This window comes from Callorhinus ursinus, unplaced genomic scaffold (assembly GCF_003265705.2).
Source record: "Callorhinus ursinus isolate GAN/ISIS: 27379988/994484 unplaced genomic scaffold, GSC_fseal_2.0 scaffold25, whole genome shotgun sequence".
NCBI lineage: Eukaryota > Metazoa > Chordata > Mammalia > Carnivora > Otariidae > Callorhinus > Callorhinus ursinus.
This window is the reverse complement of record NW_027397087.1, coordinates 15,008,892-15,031,464: the sequence shown is the minus strand read 5'-3', so window position 1 is coordinate 15,031,464 and position 22,573 is coordinate 15,008,892. Positions and strand designations below refer to the sequence as shown.

The window sequence follows — 22,573 nt, the reverse complement described above, 5'->3', positions numbered from 1 at the left end:
AATTTGTAAGAAATAGTTCTATTAGGCAGTTTCCATGTTAGTGGCATTTACAGATGGCCTATTTAGGACATCAAAGACATAGTATTAATCTTTGTTAATTGTACTTTGTACTTACTAAGGCACTCAGTCAATGTTATCTTGTATGCTTCTAAATAGACTCCAGGATATTGTGGGCGTGGCAGACATTGTTTCTCTGCCTGAAGTTTTGGAACAGAGTGGGCAGAGGCAGGTTTCAGGGGTGAGAATCTAGACATAATTATTTAAAATATATAATTAAAATATAGCATATGTAGGTTTTTGAGAGATATGTCTGGAATTGTGTTGGTAGGTTGAAAGGTGGTTGGAATTAATTGAGGAGGAGGATTACCCTAGGGCAGGGGGAAATGAAATGATACATTAAAAAGGAAACATGGAAGAAGCATCTGGATTTAGCATGTGTGTCCTGGAGGAGAGGCGAATGCATGAGTGAGGGCTGAGATGATGAGGGGAAGGAGCGCGACAGGAGGGTGGAATTGAAGGTGTAGGTGAAGATGAGGGTGGGCTGGTTAGGCCTACCTGGCAGAGATCTGAAGCTGATAGTGAAATGTTTCACATCTTAGGGAGGGTGAAGGTCTATGTTTGGAATGTAGGAGAACTGAGTGGTGGTGAATGTGAAAAGATACTTAGCTCCATTGTCCTAAGGAAGTAGAGAGGAAGGAGGAAGCCAAGAGAAAAGACCCTGATAGCAGGCCAGCAGTGAAACAACAAGATTGAAACAAGTGGTTTGCCTGAGGGTTCCTAGAGGGAGGTGGGTGGGGGATGGGCACTAAGGAGAGGACTTGCCCTGGTGAGCACTAAGTGTTGTATGTAAGTGATGAGTCACTGAATTTGACACCTGAAACCAATTTTACTATATATGTTAACCAGAATTTAAATAAAAACTTGAAATAAAATAATGAACAAGGGGTTTGCTAATGGAATTAGAGAATTTAAGAGGAATTTCAGCAGTGGGATGGAATAATGATTCCTCTTAGCAAGTGGAAAATGTCAGTCAAGTCATAGCTCAGAGAGCTTTCTGCTGAGCCTACCCTGGATGATGGGGAAAAGCACCATTGTTCTGGACTCCTAGCTCTCCAGGCTGACCTTGATGTCCGTGTTTTACCTGCTGTATTGACACTCTTTGCATACTTGCCTGTCTTCTTCCAAGAGCAAAGACTGTCTTGATCACTATTAAAACCTGGAAGAGTTTATTTATAATTGCATGGTTGCAGTATTATTATTTTACTTTTTAAGAAACTTTTCACTGTAGAACAGTTTCAGATTTACAAAAAATCAAGAGGATAACACTTCATGAAGTAGGTCGGAGAGGTTGGCGGGCTTAAGCCTTCAAAGGAGGAAACCAGAATTGTCTGAGTCCCAGCCAGTGTTGACCCAGACAATCCAGAAAAGAGTCCCTGGGTCTGAAGGGCCCCCATGGAAGCTTGAGGAGGCCATGGAAGCCGTTTTCATTACCAGGGTTTGAAGTTTCATTACTTGAGGTGTTGTGACTGGCAGATGGACTGGAATAGTCACATGTGGTATTCAAATCACTGTTAGTAGATGTGACATCATCTTTAGCAAGAAGGGCCAGAATAAAGGCACCTAAGTAAGGGGGGAGCTCTTGCAAAGTTTATTGGAGTAGTAGTGGATCCCCTCATCAGATAGTACTCATAGTTTTTCTTTTGTTTTTTTCTTTTTACCTCGATAAAAAAAAAATCTGTCAAAAAACTGTTAAAGTCATGTTGTATGGTTCACAATATATGTAGCTCATTTGTGTATTATAGTTTTTTCATGATCTTTCACATTTTTTGACAGTGAAAATTATTATTTTTAAAAACTGGAATAGTGGAATATTAGGATATTATCTTGAGGCATGTTACATGGACAGTTAGGCACCCTTTATTTTGTGGGGGTATATGCCTTTTGATACCCCTCCACACATATACTTAAGAGGACTAAGTCATCATTTTCCCCCTCACAGTTCAAAAAACCAGGCAACTCTTCCGTGGAGTAGGGTCAGCCTCATTAACTTTTAACTTATGCTTGGTATTCTTCTTGCCCAAGGATTTAATCATTTCACATGTGTATGAAATAAGAGCCCCCTGAACTTGTTTTTATTACCCCAGTCTTGTCTGAAAGGGAATTTGAACTTGGGATAGGAAGCAAAAAGGCTATCTTGCCTGTAAGAGAGGCCAGACTTGCAGAAGTGGATTCTGGCTAAGGAATGTGGACACGCTGCGGACAGAGGCCAATTCCTGCACTGATGTGGTCAGACATGGCAAAGCCCAGCTGTTTGCTCCATTGAGAGGGGCGTTTGCTAGCCCACACAATCTCCAAGTACTGTCTGAACTGGATCCGAATATTCAGCCTGCTGAGGCTCACCCATTCCCCAGAGAGATTGGAGGTGGGTTGTTGTAGAGCGCTGTATTCAAAGCAATTGGTAGAAGTTACAGATCAAGACTTAGCAATTAAAACAATATAATATACAATGGTGAAGTGGACTCTAAATTTTCCTCCCCCACCCTGAACTATTAGAATACAGGTAAAAACCATTTATGCTTAATTGGTGGTTTATTGATGGACATTTTGTGGCTTTTGTTACTCATACCCTCATGAATGCTATTGGGTGGAATACCATCTTGCCCCCAAATGCATCCCTGCCTTAACATAGGGGTTAAGAGAGTGTACTCTGGCATCGGGCTTCCTGAGTTCACATCCCCATTCTTTACTTCGAAGCTGTGGGAACTTGCTGGTTTGTTTAACCTTCCTAAGCCATGGTTTCCTTAGTGGTAAGGACAGTAATAATAGAACTTACCTCAAAGGGTTGCTATGAGGATGAAATAAAGTAATGTATCTTTAGCACTTAGCATAAAGTTCTTTTTGAGTTTTACTTTTTTTTTAAGATTTTATTTATTTTTCAACAGAGAGAGAGAGAGAACAAGAGAGGGAACACAAGCAGGGGGAGTGGGAGAGGGAGAAGCAGGCTTCCTGCTGAGCAGGGAGCCCGATGTGGGACTCGATCCCAGGACCCTGGGACCATGACCTGAGCTGAGGGCAGATGCTTAACAACTGAACCACCCAGGCGCCCTGAGTTTTAATTTACCAAATGCTACTGCCACTTCCACTGCGCTTTAACTCTTGACTTGTTTTGGTGGTGGGTTTGGTGGGTATGGCTGATGAAGTAAAAAGGAAGAGACAGGTATGAATGCTACACTTTCATTTACACAAAAAAATAACTTCACTAAAGATTTGTCTGCTTTGTTACTGCTTTTTGTGCTGAAACCTTAGAATAAAATCTTTTATAATGGAAATAATCCAACGTGTCTACTTTAGACTTTACATATCTTTGTGCTTTCCAACTTAAATAAGACATTCATTTATTTCTAGAATTAGAGCTGTTTTTCCTGCGTGTAAGTAGAATAAATGCCACCCAGCTTGTTTGAATGAGTGCTGTTAGTTTGCAGTTCTCAAGACCAAAGTTAGCAGAGGAGAAATCTTACATCTTTCTACTACCTTGCAATAAGCCACATAACCTAATAGTATTCAGTGTGTTAAAGGATGAATGGCAATGACATTAAAACACTCATTGTTTGAGGAGGTTGGTTGAAACACTTGAAATGAAATGATATATTACTTACTATAAAGGATAAAGTTATTCAACTCAAAAAAGACCAGAGCATGCAGACAAAAATAAATCATAATTAGACATTATGTAGAATTTTAGTAATGCAGTGAAGTGAAAATGTGATCACTAATGAAATGGAACAGTGAATGAATGAAACCGTTCATACAATGAAGCAGAAAGTACCCCGTTTATGAGAGAAGATGTTTATACTTTTAAAGTAAAGTTATTGCTTTAAATAAAAGAGGATGATCAAAGTAAAACGGCACGCTTTAAAAAATGAGCAATTATGAATGAGTATTAGGTGAGAATGCAAAAGATTTCTCTTCATCTCCCCAGATTCTCATCTCTTGAGCCAACCACTTTTAACCATTTCTGGTTTGGGTTCTTCTCATGTTTGTCTTCATGACCCCATGCACAGGCTTGTTGTATCTCTATTTCCAGATTTACCCAGTACCCATTGGCTCCTTGCCATGAAAGATGGGGCCATAGCTCACTGAGATATCTATACCTTTTCTCTCTCTTTTCCTTCCTACTTTTTTTTTATAATCATAGTATGACTTTCAGTTATTGGTTATTTTAAAACATTATATTATATACTTAAACCTGTTTCTTGGATCAACTGCTTTATTTCTTTCCACACCTTTCTTCCCAACTCATTTCCTGATTTATGACAGCTGTACCGTTACTTTTACAGGTGCAGGTTGAAAACATTTACATTTTGATTTGCAATCATTGTAAATTGTAACTTCTTCCATGTTTTGTCTGTAGGTTGATTGTAAACATTGAAAAAACAATGAGGCATGTTTATATTACTGTGATTTTTCAAACACCTTGGAAAATCTTTGGAATATCTTGTTTTGTAGGCTGAAATTTCTGATTCTGGACTCTTTATTCTTAGCTTTTTCACCATGTTATATGTGTTATTACTCCATAAATACACTCATTCTTGTCAGATAATATGTCCTGATTTTTGTTTGAAAACATAGTTATTCCGACCACAGGACACCTACAAAGGCTCAGGGGTCCTCTGAAGCTATTCCAGGATTTGCTTTGGGGTTGGAATGGATCCCGTGGAATTGTAATGAGCTGTTAGTGGGGAAGGTTTGAGGTGATTAACTCTGGCTTGGATTATCATTTTCAATCTAGAGAATTTATGGAGTTTGGAAGGTTTGATTGCTCCCCCAACCCTAGCTCCCTGTCGTAACTTCTCGTCTCACTCCCCTTTCCAAGATTCTGACTTGCCCCAAGGAGTTCTGGGTACTCTGAACTGAAGTTTGGGGCACTACTTTGTCATAGGAGGGGTGCGGGATTGAGAACCCCCGGGTTAGAATTTGTGATAAACACTCTCTTCCTTAACCTTTTATAGTTCCTTTGGTTGAGTCGCTAATTTAGGTCAGAAGGTAAAGCTGCGTTGCATTCATGTCCGTTACTTCATCTGATAGATAGATACACATGACGTGGGGCCAAGGCAGACATTACATTATCCTGATGTGTAGAGACATAAACTAAGGCTCAGAGAGCCCCTCGCATCAGGCACAAAGTAAGCCTCTATCCAGTCATTTTCTGGGTAGCTTTGGAGATACCTGGGGCTGTCGGGTATGGATGTAGGGCCCTTTCCCAAGTTCCTTTAACTTTCTTCCTACTTCTCTCTCTGACCTTGGCATCAGTCAGTCGGAAGTGTGCTTTTTGCCCTGCAGGGCTCCAGGTCCTCTGGGGCCATGAGAGGAGCACAGGATGGGGCAAAGACCTTATCTTGGTTCCCTGCCCTGCTTGTGCTTGAAGTAGTGAGTTCAGAGGAGATGCAGGAAGCTTCCGTGCTGTTACACATGGTCGACACAGACAAGGAGAACATGTGAGCGCACCCCAACTAGAAGTACATTTTAGTTATGAAGTTGTTTTTAAAGGTTTATGCTGATGGGACTGCAGGATTTATACCGGTGAGCCTTGGAATAGCCACTGTTTGTGAGACTGATTGCAAAACATTTGACCTTATTCATCAGCCCCTAAACTTGAGGTAGCATCAAGGTTTAGGCCCTCGGATGTGGCATGGTGAAATGAATGGTTTCTTTGGGGTTGCTGCGTGTTCAATCCTCCGCCTTAATTTCTGATACAGAACTAGCTAGAGCCTTACCCAGTGGCTCCCTTAAATTGTTAAATATGGGTCATCTGAATTCTGAATGGAGGCTTTGCTCCAAGAAACCTGATGAAATATCTGTAAACAAGAAACCCAAAGTTACATGGACTTTATTTTCCTGTAACTGCCGGTATCAACTACTGTGTTTCCAAACTTTGGCTAAAGAAATATTTACATATTTTGGCTTTTATTTTTTCTGACTAATGTCAGAGTTTGGATTCCCATAATTCTAGTGAAAGGAAGAATATGGTCACATCTTAGGGGTGAGTTGGGTCATTGAAAAAAAATATGCACAGCTTCAATGAGTAGAAATTTAAAACTTTGTATGCAGATTTTATGATGGCCTTTCTTAACTAGATTGGTAGGAATTTTATTGTTTAAATTAGACTCATATAGCCCCATAGATATTTATATCTATGCCAAATGCAGTGATAGAATGCACTGCATTTGGCATCTCTGGTTTTAATTTTTCTGATGTATTCATAGGTAATATTAAGGGATATCCTTATTGGTATCATTATGTTAAAGAATCCCAAACTACTAAGCCAGTGTTGAGTCCCATGGGTTTACCATTTTTTTTAGTCTGCAAAAATTTGTCCCATTCTTGTAATTCAGAGACCGTTTTTCCTTTTATTTTGTCATATATATATATATATATATATATATATGGAATCTTGTGATTGGATTTTTTTTTTTTTCCAGACCCAATGTCTGTGGATCACGTTATAATGCTTACTGTTGTCCTGGATGGAAAACCTTACCTGGTGGAAATCAGTGTATTGTCCGTAAGTAAATAGACGATCTGTCATTCTTCATGTTCTTCTTTTGTTGTTTTGGTTGCATGGTGATTCTTAGTACTTGTTTCTTTGTAATTGCATACCATTAACATGTTTATAGCAGAGCCTTCTAGCTCTAAGATTTTCCTACTTCCTCTGAATCCAGATTGGGAAATACAATAATTTGGTCAAACGACTGTTATACTTTAGTTCAGTGACTTCCTTTAGAATATTTCTGACATAGAGGGAATAGAGCCACAGGGTTACTTTGCTCAAGGGTACCTGTGACCTGGCTTCATAGACTATGTAATCACTTTGATGGGATTTTGAAAAAAGGATACCGTTGCTGCTTTCCTTACTGTAATCTCTAGCTCTGTTGGCCTCCCACAAACCTACTCAAACATTGTACATTGAATTTGGGTGGTCGAGGCCAAAGACAGACCTAACTCTTAGAGAGGAAAGGAAGTGGATAGAGCATCAGATGCAGATGAATGGAAAGAGGAGGAAAGAGCTCAAATGGTACCAGCGATTCCTCCATTGACTCTGCAATCACAGCAAATCTCCAGATTGTCATCATAGCCCACAAATGTGGAGTGGCAGACCACATGCCAGAAAAAGTGCTATTTAATGGAGATACTATGTCAGATTGGTTATGGCTTCTGTCCTTTATGAACTTGTACTGTCATCATACTATGAAGTGATTTCCAGTTTTCAGAAAACTCTGTCAGTATAATGGGGAAATTTAGGGCTGAAAGGATGTTAAGGAATTACTCCACTTTCTCTCTTGGCCTAGAGTGGTCTGTGTAGAAGAACAGAATATTTCAACCAGGGTTGGTGACCTGAAAAAGTTAATCTCTTTCCCAGTCCTTGATTTTGACCAAAAGCATCTTATTCATTTGGCACATTGTGCTTTATTTAAGGATCAAAACTTAATCACTAAGAGAGGTATAGAATGGTGTTTGGAGTTTTCTAAATGAACTTGACAACAGAACTCTCTCCCTGGTGTTCTATAGAATCTCGGAGAAATGCTGTCTTCAGGTATTTAAATAGTTGTTTATAGGATCCTTTGACAGTTTATTTCTTAATAGTTTTCAATCTCTATCCTAAGCTTTTTCAGATGTTTGAATGCACTATCAAGTGTATTATTTTTAGCCTTGCACATCTCATTTGCTGCTTGCATTTGAGGAAGGGATCCTGCCTTTGAGTATAAAAAGTAGTGACCTGCTAATATATATAAATCATTTGCCATTTAAAGTTGTTATTCTGGCCACCAGCAGAGCATTTGGTACCAGTATATTAGTCTCTCAGTGACATGAAAGTGTTAATATTTCTCTAAAGGATGAACAGCTTCTTGACTATAGAATCAGTGCTATTGTAATGGGTTCCAAACTTCTTCTCTCAGACTGTTGATGTCATCGAGAATGGGACTTAAATGTAGGATAATAGCTGCTCTGTAGATTATATGTTCCCGGTGGGCAGGATCTGATGTAGAGAATTAGTCTTAGCAGGGCTCAGGATTTTTATAAAAATTATTAAATAGTAGCTTATAATAAAATAAGCTCCCAAGAATCCTGCTGCAATTTTTATACCATTAAATGTTAAAGTTAATATAAAAAGAAAATGCTCGTAGGCATTAAATATGTTTAAATGCAGGACTTTTGTTTGTGTTGTTTTCTCTAAATAGGGTGTTCTGGGCTTTTGATAGATTGGGTGCTGTGTGGAATGAGCAGAGAGAGGTTGAGAACCCTGATGGGAGTAAGGGAGTTACTGCATTTTGCATCCAGAGCTTATTTAGTCACGTAAGTCATGATGGCAAAATTCACGAGGAAGCTGAGAGTCCAGATTTCCTCATTTGAGGGTTGGGTTCCTGTAAAGCACCATGCTCTGAAGTCATGTACTAACAGATCTCTGGTTTTATTCACAGCCATTTGCCGGCATTCCTGTGGGGATGGATTTTGTTCTAGGCCAAATATGTGCACTTGCCCATCTGGTCAGATATCTCCTTCCTGTGGCTCCAGATCCAGTGAGTATAACATGTTATTATATATAATATTATTTTATGTGGTTATGCCCTATTTTCTCCTAAATTTGCTTTTGGCTTTTCTCTTGCCTGCAATATATATATATATATATATATATATATTTTTTTTTTTTTTTTTGGTTTCACTAGAACATCTGCCTTCTCTGTTCTGCCCAAAAATCTTGGAATGGCTTTCCTCAATCTGGCCTCCCATTTTCCTTCTTCACTCTTTAGAAGGAAATTACCTACAGGACATAGTTACTATGAATAATATAAAGATTATGACCTCCTTTGTAGGTATTGCCTTATTTATCTTTGTATCTCCAATGTAAATGCCATAAAAGATGCTCAGTGGAATGATTGTTTAATGAACATTTTTGGCTCAAGAAAACTAGGCATTTTTCCTTGTGGTACTGAAATATGAGTCTGATTAAACACTTTTTAAAAACTGAAGACCCCTGCCTTTGCAAGAAGAAAATGTGAGAAGTCATTATCGCAGTTTGGAGATGATTTTTCCTGAAGCACAAACCTATTTTCCCTTTCACAATTTTACCACTTCATTCTGTGATGCCAAATAAATACCCACAGTTCATTCTCTAGAGCCTTTGCTTGCTTGTTCTATTGTTTTTTTTAATACTTTTTTTTGGAGGGGGTGGTTATTCTTTAAATGTGGCATCCTCAGCAATGAATTAGGGGAAATGCAGGGGTTGGGAAGAAGGTGAGTCATTATAGGTCGTTAAAAAAGTTGAAATTCATGCCTCAACACCTTGACCATTACCAAAGCGAAAAACTTAGGTTCCTTTTCCATTTCCCATTTCCAGTGAGAAAATGAGTTCCCCTTGCAGTGTGTTCCATTTCTGACAAGGTTTTCAAGAAAAGTATTGCGGAATAAATGCCTTCTCTTTTACTTAGTCTGTTGCAGGTAGAAACTTCAGTGTGGTCGAGGTTGATTACCTGTTAAGGGTATGATAAAACTAGGTATCCAGCTGGGAAGGTCTTCCATATGATAGTGAGAACTGCTGCTGATTTCTCTGTCAAGTAAAAATCACGAGACGTAAAGATAGGCTGTTAACAAGTTGGGCCTCATAGATTTCAAGCTAGCCTTGAGATGGCAGTATAGTGGTGGGTGCTGTGGGCCAGATTTAGGTTAGAGACTGACGTCCAAGACTTACAGGTGATGCTCTCTGAAGAGGTTTGGGTCCACCTATGGTACCTGGACATTGGACCTGAGTAGCTAGTGGATAAGGGTGCTATGAGGACAATTTGGTTTCATCAGGATCTTTGAGGCACTTGGAGCCTTTAAAATCATTGGCTTGGACTCAACCTGAATTAATATTATCTAAACATCTTGCAGAATTGAAGGTGGCAGAATATTTTAAATTCAGGGTAGCTGCAATAATCAGAATTCATTTCTGACCTTTTGAAGTATTGTTCTAGGGAATAGCTGTGCTATCCTATAGAACTTCCTGGCCACGGTGTAGTTGGCAATAAATATGGAGAGATCACTTTGCTAACTTTCCTGCTAGTAGAAGGATAACTCAACACAGCAAATTACTTGCATTTACTACCTGTAGTTCTACCAAAAGGGGACAAGTTTAGACTTCACCAATACTTTGTATGAGAAATCTTATACGTGCCATGTGATAGGGATCAAGGAGGCCTGGGAAAGTTGTGGGGCCTCTGAGGTCTTACTTTCCTCATTTGAAAATGAGAAAAATGAAAGGAGGGTTGTTCTTTCAGGCTGTTTTTTACTTTTGAGTGTCCTGGGATTCTGAGAATAAGAAATGATCTCTTCGTGGCCTGAGGGGGAGATTGCATTTCCAGAAGGGTCCAAACTGCCAGCCAGCAATTCCTCTGGGCACTAGGAAGACAGGGCTTCTCTTAACCTATTGGAACTCTTGCCACTGCTCATAGGGGCACCAGGGCAAAAAAGATTGGCTATCCAGAGTCAGAAAATGGGTTTTCTGGACTTTTTCTTTTCTTTTCTCTCTCTCTCTCTCTCTCTCTCTCTTTTTTTTTTTTTTTTTTTTTTTTAGAGAGAGAGAGATCAGGGAGGAGGGGCAGAGGGAAAGGGAGAGAGAGAATATTAAGCGTGGAGTCTTCCACGTGGTGCTCAACACGGGGCTCGATCTTACCACCCTGAGATCATGACCTGAGCCAAAATCAAGAGTGGGATATTTAACCGAGTGAGCCACGCAGGCGCCCCAGGTTTTCTGGACTTTAATTTCAATTCTATTTGGACCGTTCTTAACTCCGTCCATCTCTGAGGCTGACAGTGGACCCTGAGCAATCCTAATTCTAATTAGGTCATGGTAGACTGATTGATGAATTTACTCAAACTCTTCTTTATATGTATACATGTAATATAAAGCAGAGTATTGTCTTCTTTAATAACATGTATTATTATAAAAGTTGTTCCCTGAGTTTTATATTTAAGAACTTGTAGATCAATTTCATACTCATCCTGTTTTATTCTTTATGCTTTTTAAAAGGATTTTTAAAACTCAGCTTCTTTTTTGAGATAATTATAGATTCATATTCAGTTGTAAGAAATAATACAGAGAGATCCTGGGTACCCTTCACCCAGTTTTCCCATGTTAACATCCTGTGAAACTATAGCACGATATCACCATCAGGATATTGACACTGATACAGTCAAGACACGAAAGAGGTCTGTCACTGCAAGGATGCCTCATGTTGCCCTTTTATAGCCATTTTCCTCCTATCCCTATGCTCTCCTTAATCCTGGCAACCACTAATCTTTTCTCCATTTCTCCAGTTTTGTCATTTCAAGAATGTTACATAAATGGAATCACATGATAGGGAACCTTTTGGGATTGACTTCTTTCACTCAGCATGATTCTCTGGAGATTCACGCAAGTCATTGCATGTATCAACTCTTTGTTCCATTTTATTGCTGAGTAGTATTACCTGCTCTGGATGTACCACAGTTTGTTTAGCCCTTCACCAGTTGAAGGACATTCAGGTTTTCTCCAGTTTTGTTGTGCTCTGAGCATTCATGTACAGGTTTGGGGGGTTTTTAAAAAAATATTTTATATATTTATTTTATACAGAGAGAGTGCATGAGCAAGGGAGGGGACAGAGGGAGAGGGAGAGAATCTCAAGCAGACTCCGTGCTGAGCATGGAGCCCGATGTGGGGCTCAATCCCAGGACCCTGGGATCATGACCTGAGCTGAAACCAAGAGTTGGATGCTTGACCAACTGAGCCACCCAGGCGCCCCACATTCCAGGGTTTTATATGAGCATAAGTCTTCATTTCTTTGAGATAAATGCCTAGGAATGGAATTGCTGGGTGGTATGGTAGTTGCATGTTTAGTTTTTTAAGAAACTGCCAGGCTGTTTTTGGAGTGGCTATACCCTTTTATATTCTCACTAGCAATGAATGAATGACCCAGTTTCTCAGCATCCTTACCAGGTTTTGGTGTTTTCACTATTTTTAATTTTAGCTATTCTGATAGGTCTGTAGTTATTTCTCACTGTGATTTTAATTTGTCTTTTTGGCCTGATTTATGATGTTGAACATCTTTGCCTGTGCTTATTTTGCTACCTGTGTATCTTCTTTAGTGAAATGTCTCTTTATGTCTTTTGCCCAGATTCTAATTGGATTGTTTGCTATTTTGAGAGTTCTTTGTATATTCCAGCTCCTAGCCCTTTGTCAGATACGTGAGATGCAAACATTTTCTCCCACTCTATAACTTGCTCTTTCATGTTCTTAGTTTTTTACAGAGCAAATATTTTAAAATTTGATGAAAATCCCCCTTTTCAATTTTTCCTTTAATGGATCATGCTTTTAGTATCAACTCTAAGAGCTCTTTCCCTACCCCTAGATCCTGAAGATTTTCTCCAATTTTTAAAAAAAGTTATATAGTTTTACATTCTGCATTTACATCTGTGATTTATTGTTGAGACACTTTTTTTTATGGGGTATGAGGTTGAGGTCTACTTTCCTTCAATACTTATAGATGTCCAGCATCATCTCTTCTTGAAAAGACTATCCTTCACCCATTGAATTACTTTTGCACCTTTGTCAAAAATCATATTTGTAGAGGTCTGTTTCTGGGTCTTCATTTCATTCTGTTGATCCACATGTCTATTTCTTCTCCAATACGATACAGTCTTGATTACTGCTGCTATATAAAAAGTCTTACAAATTGAGTAGACTAATTGCTTTCACCTTACTCTTCTTTTTCAAAATCATTTTAGCTATTCCAGTTCCTTTGCCTGTCCATATACACTTTAGATTATCTTGTCTACATCTACCAAAAAATATTTCTAGGATTTTGATAGGAACTACAGTAAGTAAGCCTGTAAGTCAGTTTGGGGAGTATTAACATCTTCCTTATGTGGAATCCCTTACACTTTGGACAAATTTTTGTCATTTTTAGTTTACTTCAGTTCAGTGAGATTTGGGAGGTGCTTGTATTCCCAACACAAATCTAAACTCTAAGGATAGAAGAAGGCCAGGGGAACAATTCTAGAGCAGTGTTCACACACTGCTGAGCAGTGTCTGAGCAAGTTTTGGAACAACCGCATGCTGAAGGTGTGAGGACACTCAGGATAGGAAGGTGGTGCTATCGCTAATCTAGAATAAGTGACTCTTGGAAAGGTTTTTCAGGAAGTGTGGAATTTATATGAACAGGGAGGAGAGGAGTGGAACCTGCTCAGGCTTTAGAAATAGTTGAGTCCTTTGCTTTCTAATCTGTTCTCTGTGAAAGTGACTTCCTTTATCACTGCTATCGTTTAACCTGTCTTTCTCTGAACTTTTTCCAGCTATGCTAGGGTTTTGTTTTTTGCTTTTGTTTTGGGTACTTTAGTGAAGTTGCTCTTCTGAGTTGTGCGTCTTTAGGCACCACAGGACATTTATGCACTTAGGGAAAAATGTCATTGCTGTTATCTCTCTGAATGAAAATTATTTTTGTCCTGCAGTGACTCTGGCTGCCCCTGTGGACCTGTCTCAGGTGTAAAGTCCAGGAGTTAGTCTCGCTCTCTAGTTTGCCTGTCTGTGCTTTTCCTAGCCTAAATTAAAATTGCGTGCTTGCCATATAGATGCTTATTTGCAAATTGCTCTTAATGTTCTTTCTGCCCCTTGTGCTTGCCAAATCAATGGCAGGTCTGTAGAATCATTCCCAACCTCATGCATCCCAAAGAAAATGGTTACCTTAGCCCTGCATCTTTCATTCCCATAGCATGCTCAAATTGTTCTCTTCTGGTGGGTCATTTTATGAACTAATTTGTACTGGGCTATCACCTAAAGGGAGTTTCTTCTTCTCTTCCTGGTGCCTGGCAAAGGAAAGGCATTCAGTAAGTATTTATCAAACGACCAGAATGATTGACTGAATCTGGAAAAAAAATAACATTTATTTAGGAGTTTATATAGATACAGGTAAATGGCAACATTTTCTGCTAGTTCTAGAATGTTGAAACCCTTTGAGCCTGTCTGCTCATTTTCTTTTTTTTTTTTTTAAAGATTTTATTTATTTATTTGAGACAAAGAATGAGAGAGAGAGAGCACACAAGAGGGGGGAGGGTCAGAGGGAGAAGCAGACTCCCTGCCGAGCAGGGAGCCCGATGCGGGACTCGATCCAGGGACTCCAGGATCATGACCTGAGCCGAAGGCAGTCGCTTAACCAACTGAGCCACCCAGGCACCCTGTCTGCTCATTTTCAATGGGAAGTCCTCATTGGGTCCTAGGGCTCTCAGAGTTATCTGCATGTAGCAGCTTAGACACTGACGCTTGAACTCCCCTGGTATTGTCAGTTTTTGGTAAAATCTTAACACAGATTGAGTTTAGGAATATATTCTGACTTGAAGTATTTAGAGCATGTAACAAATTTACAGCATCATTATGGATTTAAGTGGAGCTTTGGCTTTTTCTAGAGATATAGAACTTGGTCTTGTCATTGTTGGACATCTGGGATGCTTGTTGAAATCAGTGTAAATTTAGAATATGCATCAATGGCAGGACTCGATAAAAAAATAAAACCAATTTATGTATGTATACTCTCTAAATTGTTCCTGCTGTAGTGAAGCTGCACGTCTAGTTCCTTTATTTTCCCACAAAAATCCTGAGTGATTGTTCTAAAGAAATATGTTTCTCCCCTGAACATCTAAGACTCACAAAGAATGCGAAGTTACTTTGGCAAACGTATTTGTGGCAAAGCAGACGGTTAAGATCCAATTATCTCTTGTTAAGGGTGATCCCCCAGCCCAAGATTCATAGTTCATTGGATTATTGGGACCACTGGACTAACTATGCCTTACCGTTTCAGAAGTCTGACCAAGGGTCTTATTTTTTAAGGGAGACAAAATATTTTCTGGAAATATTTTAGACCTGGAAAAGGTTTACCTGAAAGGCAGGATAGAAAAAATATAAAAGTATATCAGAAAGATTTTTATTATATTGCACTTAAATGTGCACTTATCATTTTTCCTGAAAGAAATCATTCTGTTTTTCAATTTGAACAAATAATGTAAAGTCACTATTTGAACTACTGTTAGCTTTTTATCTCAAAGTAGCTAAATGGCTTTGTTGCTCATGTGGGAATGGAAATTAGCTCTTGGCATGAACCACTTTAATTGAAATCAGTTTGTGGGTTGAGTTCCTATGCTGCTTGACACATGACATCATTTCCTGTGCTTTTCCCAATCCTCACTGTTTTTCTAAGATAGGATGAAGCTAAGTTTAACTTCAAATTTTAAAGCAACTATACACCTTTTCCTGACCTACTTAGAATATTATCCAAATTTTCACCAAATCATTCCCTTTGTATATTTGTAGATAGTTATTATAATTCAAAAGCATTTTGGCTGAGACATTTTGATAGAGTCAGAGGAGCCTAAAATAACTGTTTTAACCAGTTTCCTGGGTTGCTTGACTTCTGTAACAATGCTCCAACAAAGGATTTATTCCTGCTTTTATACATGGGGAAATGAAGATAAAATATTTTTAATAGCAACCTAGTTAGTGCTGTATAATGGCTTAGGGCATAATGAGCAATTTCTCAGTCTTAGTTTTTGAGGATAGCTTTAGATGTCATTATCTGGTGGTATGAGTTAAATAAATGGAAATTACCTTAGTAAAGTTTTATACCACACCTACAAGTAGGCAAGGTATTACTCTAGGCACTTAGGGCGTGTAATTAATAACCATGATACTTTCCACTCTAAAGAAGCTTTCGGACAAATGGGTTGGGGATAGGAGAAATAACTAAAAAAAAAATAGGTTAGGTTATATAATATACCTTTCAAATGAGAATAAAATACTCTGGACTCAGGGAAAAGAGGGCTCATATCTAGTGGGAGAAGGAAGAGAGAACAGAAATCAGAAAAGATCAAAGAAAAGAAGATACATTTGCAGTGGGTCTTTTTTTTTTTTTAAGATTTTATTTATTCATTTGCGAGAGAGACAGAGAGAGAACAAGCAGGGGGAGAGGCAGAAGCAGACGCCCCGCTGAGCAGGGAGCCCGATGCGGGACTCAATCCCAGGAGCCTGGGATCATGACCTGAGCCGAAGGCGGATGCTTAACCATCTGAGCCACCCAGGCGCCCACGTTTGCAGTGGATCTTAGAGATAGGTATGGTTTCGGTATTTGGTAACAGCTGTATGCATTGTATGTTGGGGATTAAGGGTAAGGGACAAAGAGATTAAAGAGGAGATTCCACCGAGAGACTAGAACAATGTGTTTGGCATTTTGCATGGCATGCAGTAGGCAGGCAGAAAGATTTGTTGAGTGAGTGAATGAATGAAAAGTAGATTGGGGACTGAGCCATAGGACATACCAGAAGTATGCAGGGAGCCCTGAAAGGCCCTTGGCCATGCTGAGAGAGGGAGGAAGTTCTTAGCACACTAGAGATAGGGAGCCTCTGGTGGTGCTTCAGTAAGTGTGTGACGTGTTCTTGAGAAAGTGTATCACTTTCAGCTTGACTCAATTAACTCTTTGGTCCTCTATGAGAGCATAGGAAGTATTCAGTTCTGACATCTCTTCCCCACTGTCATGCTGAGATTTGTGTAGCTCCTTATGAAAATGGCCCTTTCTCCTCAAGTCCGTGGCCACTCTTGATAGGGCACTGAGAATCCTAACCAGGGGCTACCAATGAAGGTGGGGGCTGCGAGGCATCTTCTCTCTACTCGTAGCAGATTTGGCCCCTATGCTCCAGGAAGACTGAACCTAAGAGCAAGGCTGAGCAGCTGATTGCTGCTCTTGCACAGAAGGTGGGGTTCTCTTCTCCCTCTGTAAAATTGTGGAGTCTTTTTCTGTAGGAATTTTCTCTCACAGCTTGGAGGACGCAGGTTGGAGTAGGCCACGCCCAGTGCCCAATCCTGGTCTCCTTGTGTAGGGTTGTGTCAACAGGGATTAATGACAAATTCAGTTAGGCCTCTAGTCTTCTCCAAGTAGGGTAGTTATTGTTTCCAGAGGACAAAGGGACAGCCTGGGATTCTGAAAGTGTTTTAGCATTCTAAGTTACTGAATTAGCGACAGCCTTCACTCTAGAGAAAGGAGAGCGCACGTCATGCTCTTGTTCTCCCTCACACACCTCTATCGCTCCGGTTTCTTCTAGTGTCTCGTCTCACATCCAAGGCTGCCTGCCCCCCCATGGTCCTTCTGCCCTGAGCCCCAAAGTCACACTTCCGCAGGTGACAGTATAACAAAGAATGGATTTCAAACACTGCGGGTCTTATCTAGTTTAAGGTTACAGTGTAAACAAGCAGCTCTTTCTGAGCCAAGCAAGGCCAGCCGCCTCCATTATCAGGCAGCCTTGTTATTAAGTGCTCTTGTAGGTAGTTTTTTCTTCTTTTTGCTGCCTCCCAAGTTTCTTTTAACAAAATTCCTTGGAATTTCTCACTCAGACCGTTTCCCTGGTCACCTACGGTGGGACTCTAAATCTTGTAACAGGAGAATTATTGCCACTGTAATCTTGTCTCATATGGTTGCTCAAGGCACTATTTTCTTGTGGTTATAAATTACAGAAATGACATTGAGTGGGAAGTCCTGCTGAATTAGGGAAGTCATTTAGCACCATTACAGTAAATATCAAAGAAACAATTGCATTGTAATTGATTTTATACTCACTAAAAATAACACGGTTAGTGTTGTCAGTTAGGTTATTTCTGCACAAATATGTGAATCTTGATAAACCATTTTATTTTCTCTCCAGATCCTACAGATCAATTCCTGTGAAGTGTTGCAATCTACCTACTTAAACTGCAAAAGTATATCATTCTTCTTCTTTTTTTTTTTTTTCCTTTTCAAGTCCAACACTGTAACATTCGCTGTATGAATGGAGGTAGCTGTAGTGATGATCACTGTCTGTGCCAGAAAGGATACATAGGCACTCACTGTGGACAACGTAAGTAAACCATACTCATAGGTATCCTACCTGCTAAACTATGTAGACAAATGTGTAGACAGCTATGGAGACAAAAAGAATATAGAGCTCAGTGCTGATGGATTCTCTTTGGTTATCTGGGAGGTGGCATTTTTATAGATGTCTGGTGAGTCTTACAGATGACCAGATCACCCACCTAATGCAATTTGCACCAGATTTCTGATTGGAACCTTGGCTTGGGAGTGCTGGTTGGACTCATTTTCTTCTCATTTATCTTCAGCACCCCTGCTTACCTCATCCCCTTCATGTATGATCAGCACCCAAGGTGTAGAATTCTTGTTTGTTCCAGATGTATACCTTCCATTTGATTGCTGAATATGTCCACCTGGCTTTTTAAGAAGCATCTTGAAGTATTTCAAAACTCAACCTCGTCTTTCTCCCCAAACATGTTCTTTTTCTTGACTAATGGTATCTGCATCTCTCCAGTTTCCCAACCTAGATTCTGCTACTGTAATACTTACCACATGGTGTTCGGTTTGCTGGTTCATTCACGAACACTGTTTATTATGTGTCTACTCTCAGTCAGCCCCTGCAGAGGATGAAAATTCCTCCAAGAAAGCTTACTTTTTTATTACACTAAGAGGAATATATACACCCTGCAGAAAATTTGGAAAATTTCAAAAAGAGAAAATAATAAAATTCTCCATAATCCTGTCATTCCAGATATTACCTTCTAGTCTTTTAATGCATATTTGGCACATGAGATCTTACTGTATACATGATTTTTCATACTCCTTTTTTACTTAATATTTTATTAGAAGTATGTTCCATGTTATTAAACATTTTAAAATATGTTTTAAGGGTTGCAGAATACTCCATTATACAGATGCTTTATTATTTATTTAATGAATCTTTAATGATGAGCATTTATTCCTATTGTTTCCAGTCTTTGCCATTGTATATATATTTGCCACAATGAATATTGTTACTATAAATGAACCAAAATTTATATAATGCCCCCGTGACTGTCCATGCACTGCACGTGTGGTAAGAATAACGACTGAGTTTTGGGTAGCCCACAACAGCAGTGTGGGGAGAGGAGACACAGGACAGCTTCCCCAATGTGGGCGACCCTTGAGCTGGTTCTTGAAGGATGGGGTGGGGTTCACTTGTCAAATGATGGGGGATGGGCCTCTCATGCCACTGGCAGAGCATGGGCCAAAGCACAGGGTCATGGCAGGGGATGAGATGTCAGACATAGCACGTGTTGCTGAGGGAGGTGATGGGAAGGCAGATAAGGTCAAAATGAAAGTCGCGGGCCCAGGTTTTGAGTGCCTTTACGCATACCGTGTTGGCATCCACAGTGGAGCCAGGGAAGAGGAGTGAGACACAACAACCAACCAGTACCAACCAACCCACAACAACCGTTCCCTGGCTGAATCATTTACTCTACATTTACCATCTGCTGGGCACATTTTCCACCTCTTCACATGCATTAACTCATTGAATAACACTGCAGCCTCCTGAATTAGAGACGTCTTTTATCTCTGACAGATGAGGAGAATGGGGCACAGGGACATCAGTCTTGTCTGAAGTTATATGGGGAGGGATTGGCAGAGTTAGGCTTTGAACCCAACCAGTCTGACTTCATGGCCCGTGCATTTACTGCTATGAAATGCTGGCCTCAGACGCTTCGCTTACAGTGGTTTACGATGAGGAAGATCGTGGTGGCCACAGTGTAGGGTGGAACTGCAGTGGGGAGGAACAGGAAGCAGGAAAACTAGTACCAAGGCTGTGGCTATTGAGCTGGTGGGAGGGGGGTGGAGTCAAAGGCATTTTTGGAAAGGGAATCATGAGGAGCTGCTGGGCATTTTCTGCTCCCTTTGGTACTCCTTGAGGGAGTTTAGCGCCAAATCTACCACACAACAGGCATTTGGTTAACGCTTTCAGAGTCAGAAAAACTTTCCTAGACCTCACGTTCCTAATCTATACAATAGGATGGTTGGCTTAGACCATCTCAAAATTTCTTTTCTGCCTAAAATTTTTTCCTTCTCCCCTGACTGTACATTAAGAGGCAAATCGGAACAATTAATGTATGCAAACCTCTCTCATTTTATGATGAGAAATGGGCTGGTGCCATAGTTTTGGCTTATAAGGGGTTGTGTCAGTTCAAGTCCTCTGATCCCAAGCAGATGCCAAGACAGAATTGGATATACAAGAGATTTATTGTGGAAAAGGCCTGTAAAGAAGAAAGGGGTGAGAAGGCAGGAGTAGGAGGGGAGGGCCTTCAGACCTCGATGCTGGTCTTTGCCCCTGTGCAAGGAGAGGGGGATTGGGTAGATTGTGTAGAAGGTGCCTCAGACTAGAATCCAGCTCTAAGAAAGCCTTGGCCAGGCTGATGGCGAGCCCAGAGCAAAGATTTCCCGTTGCGAGAGTTCCATGATGGGCAGAAGTGCCCAGTCTCTGGTACCCCACTAAGCTTAGTCATTGGGTGGTACCAGCCAGGAGATCTGTCCTTGGCGTGAACATGAAGCAGATCTGAAGGTGTGGTGGCTGGGGGCTGTCAGCCAGCTAAGCTCCTTACAGTAGGTTTTCTTGGAGACAGATCTGAGTGGCTCAACTTCATGACTGCCACAGGGATACAGATAAAGTGTGCAGGAAATATAGGAAGGAGGAATTAACTCAAAAGGAGGAGGTATTAGGGAATGAGATAGGAGCTGGGCTTTGAAGAGGGGGTGGCAAATTTGGCTCAGAAGAGCCCACCACCTGTGGATAAAGATGCCTAGAAAGAGGCCATCGCAGGAAAGAATTGCAGGAAATTGTACAGAGAAGAGTTGTTCAGGGCCTGAGCTCTCAGTTCTTACTTTAATGCCTTTTCTGGCAAGTAGAATGTCCCTCCCTCAAGCATCACTGGACTTATCTCACCAATAGATTCTGTTACAACAGTCGCTTGGGTCTTCCTTACAGTCCATAAATATGGTCAGAATTAATGTTTTATTGTTTGTAGTCAATTGTGTGATTTAACATGCCGTATTTCTGTACCGGTGACAGAGGCCAATGTTTTCCCTCATGGGAGCCCTCAAATCATAAGCAAACAAGTCAGCTTGCTAAAATGCAGTTCTCATCCAGTGACATCTCTTATAAACCACCATTTAAGATACAGAACTGAAAACACTGCTCACATATTCCCCAGAATGAAACTGTCAGCATCAACCTAGATGTAAACTCACTTGTTCCAGGCAGTTTAACCTGAGTTGATTGAGGAACATATGCAGAGCTGGAACTGGAGCATAACTACTGAAAATGAATACCAGGGTGATTGTTTAGATTTTTTATTCTTGTGCCTCTGGGGATGGTAAGTGTTACTCTGTTCGCATCTAATTTCCGGTGAAGGCTCTCAGCTTCTCCCTCCTTCCCTTCCAGCTGTCTGTGAGAGTGGATGCCTCAACGGAGGCAGGTGTGTGGCCCCGAATCGATGTGCCTGCACTTACGGCTTTACTGGACCCCAGTGTGAAAGAGGTAATTTTTAAAAATGAATGAGTATAAATATGTTCTAATGGCTAAAGCTATTCCTGATTAAGCATGCATTGGGTTTATACAGCTCCTGCATGAATTTTGCTGAGCTTCACGGGGGTTTCTGATTTGTCACTGGGAAGCTTCCTGTGATGACAAGACAGTGACCCCAAGTCTATGCATGTCATTCCATAATTCTTGCCAGTGGACTGCAGGACTCACTAGTGAGCCCGTGCCTAAGCACCAGTTGGCAGGCATCAAGATAAAAAGGGAAGGATTTTCCGTAAGGGTAAGGATTGAGCTCATTGTTGTCCTAGTAAATTAGAGAAGTGGCTCCAAACGAAACATCTGTATGGAAAGGAAAAAATTTAGAGTGAAAGAAAAACACTCTTAAAGATCTGTGAGAACCCACCGGGGGCTCTAGTGGCATACAAGCGTAGCCTCCAGAATTCACTAGAAATGTCGATTGTGGAGGAACTAGGCTTTCACGTGTGTGGTTTATCCAATACTCAGTGTAGCCTTCTGATACGTCTCACTCTGCCATAAGGAAAGACGAAGGCTCGAAGAGGGCAAGGGATCTGCCGAAGTTCACACACCTAATAATATGCTTTCGTCGGAATGTGGTTTTTCTGTGTTTAAGTCTGATGCTCACTGCTGCTCCTAATTAAAGGAAATGTCCTACCTGATTTGCCTACCTGTAAATGCAAATGTGATATTGAGATGTATTTAGGTGTGTAATATTGTTGAGTTTTTCCTCCAACCCCCTGAACTTTGGCTTTATTGATTGCCTTGTCTCTACATTCATAGCCGGGTCTCATCGTTCGTAGTTTATGGTGAAAGTGTGGGAGGTTTATTTCATAAAAAACTGCACAAATAGTCATGAAAACACTGATTAAAAATACTCATGAACCTTTTAAACTACAATCATCACTTTCTATCCAAAGTTGTGTGAAGACATTTTTCTATTCTGAGATGGAAAGCTAAGATTCAAGTAGCAGATGTTGAATATATGTTATGTTAAGAGCAAAGATCGGTATGGGAGAAATTATTTTCTGCTTCTGTTTTTACAAGTTCATCTAAATTCAGTTTTTTGCTGATAAAGCAATAATACCTGTTTTAGTAGGTTGTAACTAGGTCA

The 22,573-nt window shown here is 40.3% G+C and overlaps 1 protein-coding gene across 3 annotated transcripts in view; it reads left to right on the top strand.

Moving 5' to 3' along the window:
• The window catches only part of FBN1 (fibrillin 1), a 224,411-nt gene that overhangs the window by 21,270 nt on the left and 180,568 nt on the right, over nucleotides 1-22,573 (top strand). For all 3 annotated transcript variants that reach the window (XM_073876962.1, XM_025884184.2, XM_073876964.1), the window contains exons 3-6: nucleotides 6,480-6,562; nucleotides 8,478-8,576; nucleotides 17,848-17,943; nucleotides 21,346-21,441. In XM_073876962.1, coding sequence (XP_073733063.1) covers nucleotides 6,480-6,562; nucleotides 8,478-8,576; nucleotides 17,848-17,943; nucleotides 21,346-21,441 — 374 coding nt within the window. The remainder of the gene's footprint in view (nucleotides 1-6,479; nucleotides 6,563-8,477; nucleotides 8,577-17,847; nucleotides 17,944-21,345; nucleotides 21,442-22,573) is intronic.